This window comes from Pteropus medius, unplaced genomic scaffold (genome assembly GCF_902729225.1).
Source record: "Pteropus medius unplaced genomic scaffold, Ma_sr-lr_union100, whole genome shotgun sequence".
NCBI lineage: Eukaryota > Metazoa > Chordata > Mammalia > Chiroptera > Pteropodidae > Pteropus > Pteropus medius.
Genome location: NW_024349224.1, coordinates 8,393,741 through 8,395,643, shown reverse-complemented (window position 1 = coordinate 8,395,643; position 1,903 = coordinate 8,393,741). Strand labels below are relative to the sequence as shown.

The 1,903-nt window shown below is 61.7% G+C and overlaps 1 protein-coding gene across 3 annotated transcripts in view; it reads left to right on the top strand.

Annotated features, from left to right (window-relative positions):
- Nucleotides 1-647: 647 nt before the first annotated feature.
- The window catches only part of DOK4 (docking protein 4), an 8,535-nt gene continuing 7,279 nt past the window's right edge, over nt 648-1,903 (top strand). For all 3 annotated transcript variants that reach the window (XM_039880961.1, XM_039880963.1, XM_039880962.1), the window contains exons 1-2: nt 648-804; nt 1,335-1,585. In XM_039880961.1, coding sequence (XP_039736895.1) covers nt 1,520-1,585 — 66 coding nt within the window. In that variant the 5' untranslated portion in view covers nt 648-804; nt 1,335-1,519. The remainder of the gene's footprint in view (nt 805-1,334; nt 1,586-1,903) is intronic.

Here is a 1,903-nt window from a genome sequence, read left to right as displayed (position 1 = left end):
TCCACAGACAGGCCTCCAGGAGATTAATTAATGCCAAGCTGCTGGCAGATCTAGGAGCATTCTTGCCCTAGGGCTCTGTCCTGGCAGCACAGATGCCCAGCCGACCCTAGAAATGCTGCTCCGTTCCCACCCAGCGATCCTGGAGACACGAGGGGGCCTTGTTGCTGGCACAGCCCTGCCCCTGAGCCTGGGTGGCAGAAAGGGCTTAGGAGGTGGCAGGCAGCCAGAGATGGCCACAGGACATTTCGCCCCCAGGCCTGCGGCCATTGCCCACCCTGGAACTTCTCATTCGTCCCTGCCTTTGCCCTGGGCTGGCTATCTGACCTCAGCCATGCTTCTCTGTAGAATGGGGGTTGGACCAGGTCATCACTGAGACCGCCGCCCTGAGTGTGAGTCTTCGTTATTGGTTGATTCATTGTCTGATTCTGAGTGGCCCCTGCTGGCACCCCCATTTCCTGCCCCATATTGACGTCCCCTTGGCACAACTCACTGCCATCTCAGTCTGTCCTCTGCCCTAGGCCCAGGTGACTGCTAGTTCTCCCTGTAATTAACTCCCGCCGGGGCTCAGGACAAGGGGGCACCGCTTGGCCTGGCCAGACCCAGTGCCTTCACACAGCGGCCACCTCCTGCCTGACAGGCACATTCCTCAGGCTTATCTGGGAGCCCGCCCCGCTGGACTCTGCCCTCCCACACAGGAAGCGGCACCCAGAGGAACTGCTGGAGAGTCCCGGGGGCTGGGAGCAGGGCCCCAGTGGGCTGGAGGTGATGATTCTCAGCTCCCTGCCTGAGGCTGGAGAGATCCAGGTATAGGATGGGGTGGCGAGAGGGATTTGGGGGTCCACTGAGACCGACAAGGCACATCAGCCCTTCACCTTGGCGAGCATGTGTTCATTCAGACACCAGGCTCCTGGGGAGCCAGCCCCTCCATCTCTGGGAAGGCGCGCCCGTGGGCCTCCTGGGCGTGGAGGGAACAAGTCACCCTAAGTCTGTCCCAAAGTTGTACCAGGAGATAGGGCGGAACCGCAGCTCCAGGACCACCTCTTCCTCTGTCCCCACCTCCACCGTGGAGCGGGCGCCAGTCCTCCCAGGAAGGGGTTAACTGCCAGCCCCAGCCTTGAGGGAGGGGACTGGGCTGGACCATTTTCCTGGCTGCTGCCTCCACCTCGGGTTTTCCTGAATGGTTCTGTCGTCCTGGGGTGGGGAGGGAAGGGAAGGAGGAAAGGCGGGTGGAGGGAGGGAGGGAGGCGTGGGGGAAGAGGAAGGAAAAAAGAGCGAGACAGCCAAGGGAAGAGAAAGATGTCACTGTCTAATCCCCTTGTCATTTTTATTTCCAGCAGCTGCCGGGCGAAGGAGCCGCTAGAACAATGCTGAGGCAGGCGAGGTGAGGAGCAGCCGGGCTGCGCGTGGAAACCCAGGAGTGTCTCGAACAGGTGATCGGAGGAGCCGGAAACTGAGGCCACCCGGGCATCCCTCGCCTCGCCTCAGCCAGGCCCAGTGCCCAAGACAAGGTGGGGAAACCATGGCGACCAGTTTCAACGACATTGTCAAGCAAGGCTACGTGAAGATGAAGAGCAGGAAGCTTGGGGTGAGCCACCCTCCCAGGGTCCTGCCGAGGGACAGGCTCGGAGGACTTGGTTTGGTACCTGGCGGCCGAGTATGCGGCTGCCCACCTGGGCCCGGCATCGTGCATTTGTGGTCTCGAGGCTTCTGGCCAGCGAGCTGCCCGGTATGCGCCTGGGCCTCTGCCCCGGTAAGACTGGCTGGCATCTCAGCGGCTGGGCCAGTGGTGGCAGCCGATAGACAGGCAGCTCCCAGGCTATTGTTGAAGTTGTCACCAGGGCAGCGGCAGGAGCCAGGAGCTCTGGAAATGCCCTGCTGAGTCTGAGCTGAGACCAGCATCTCA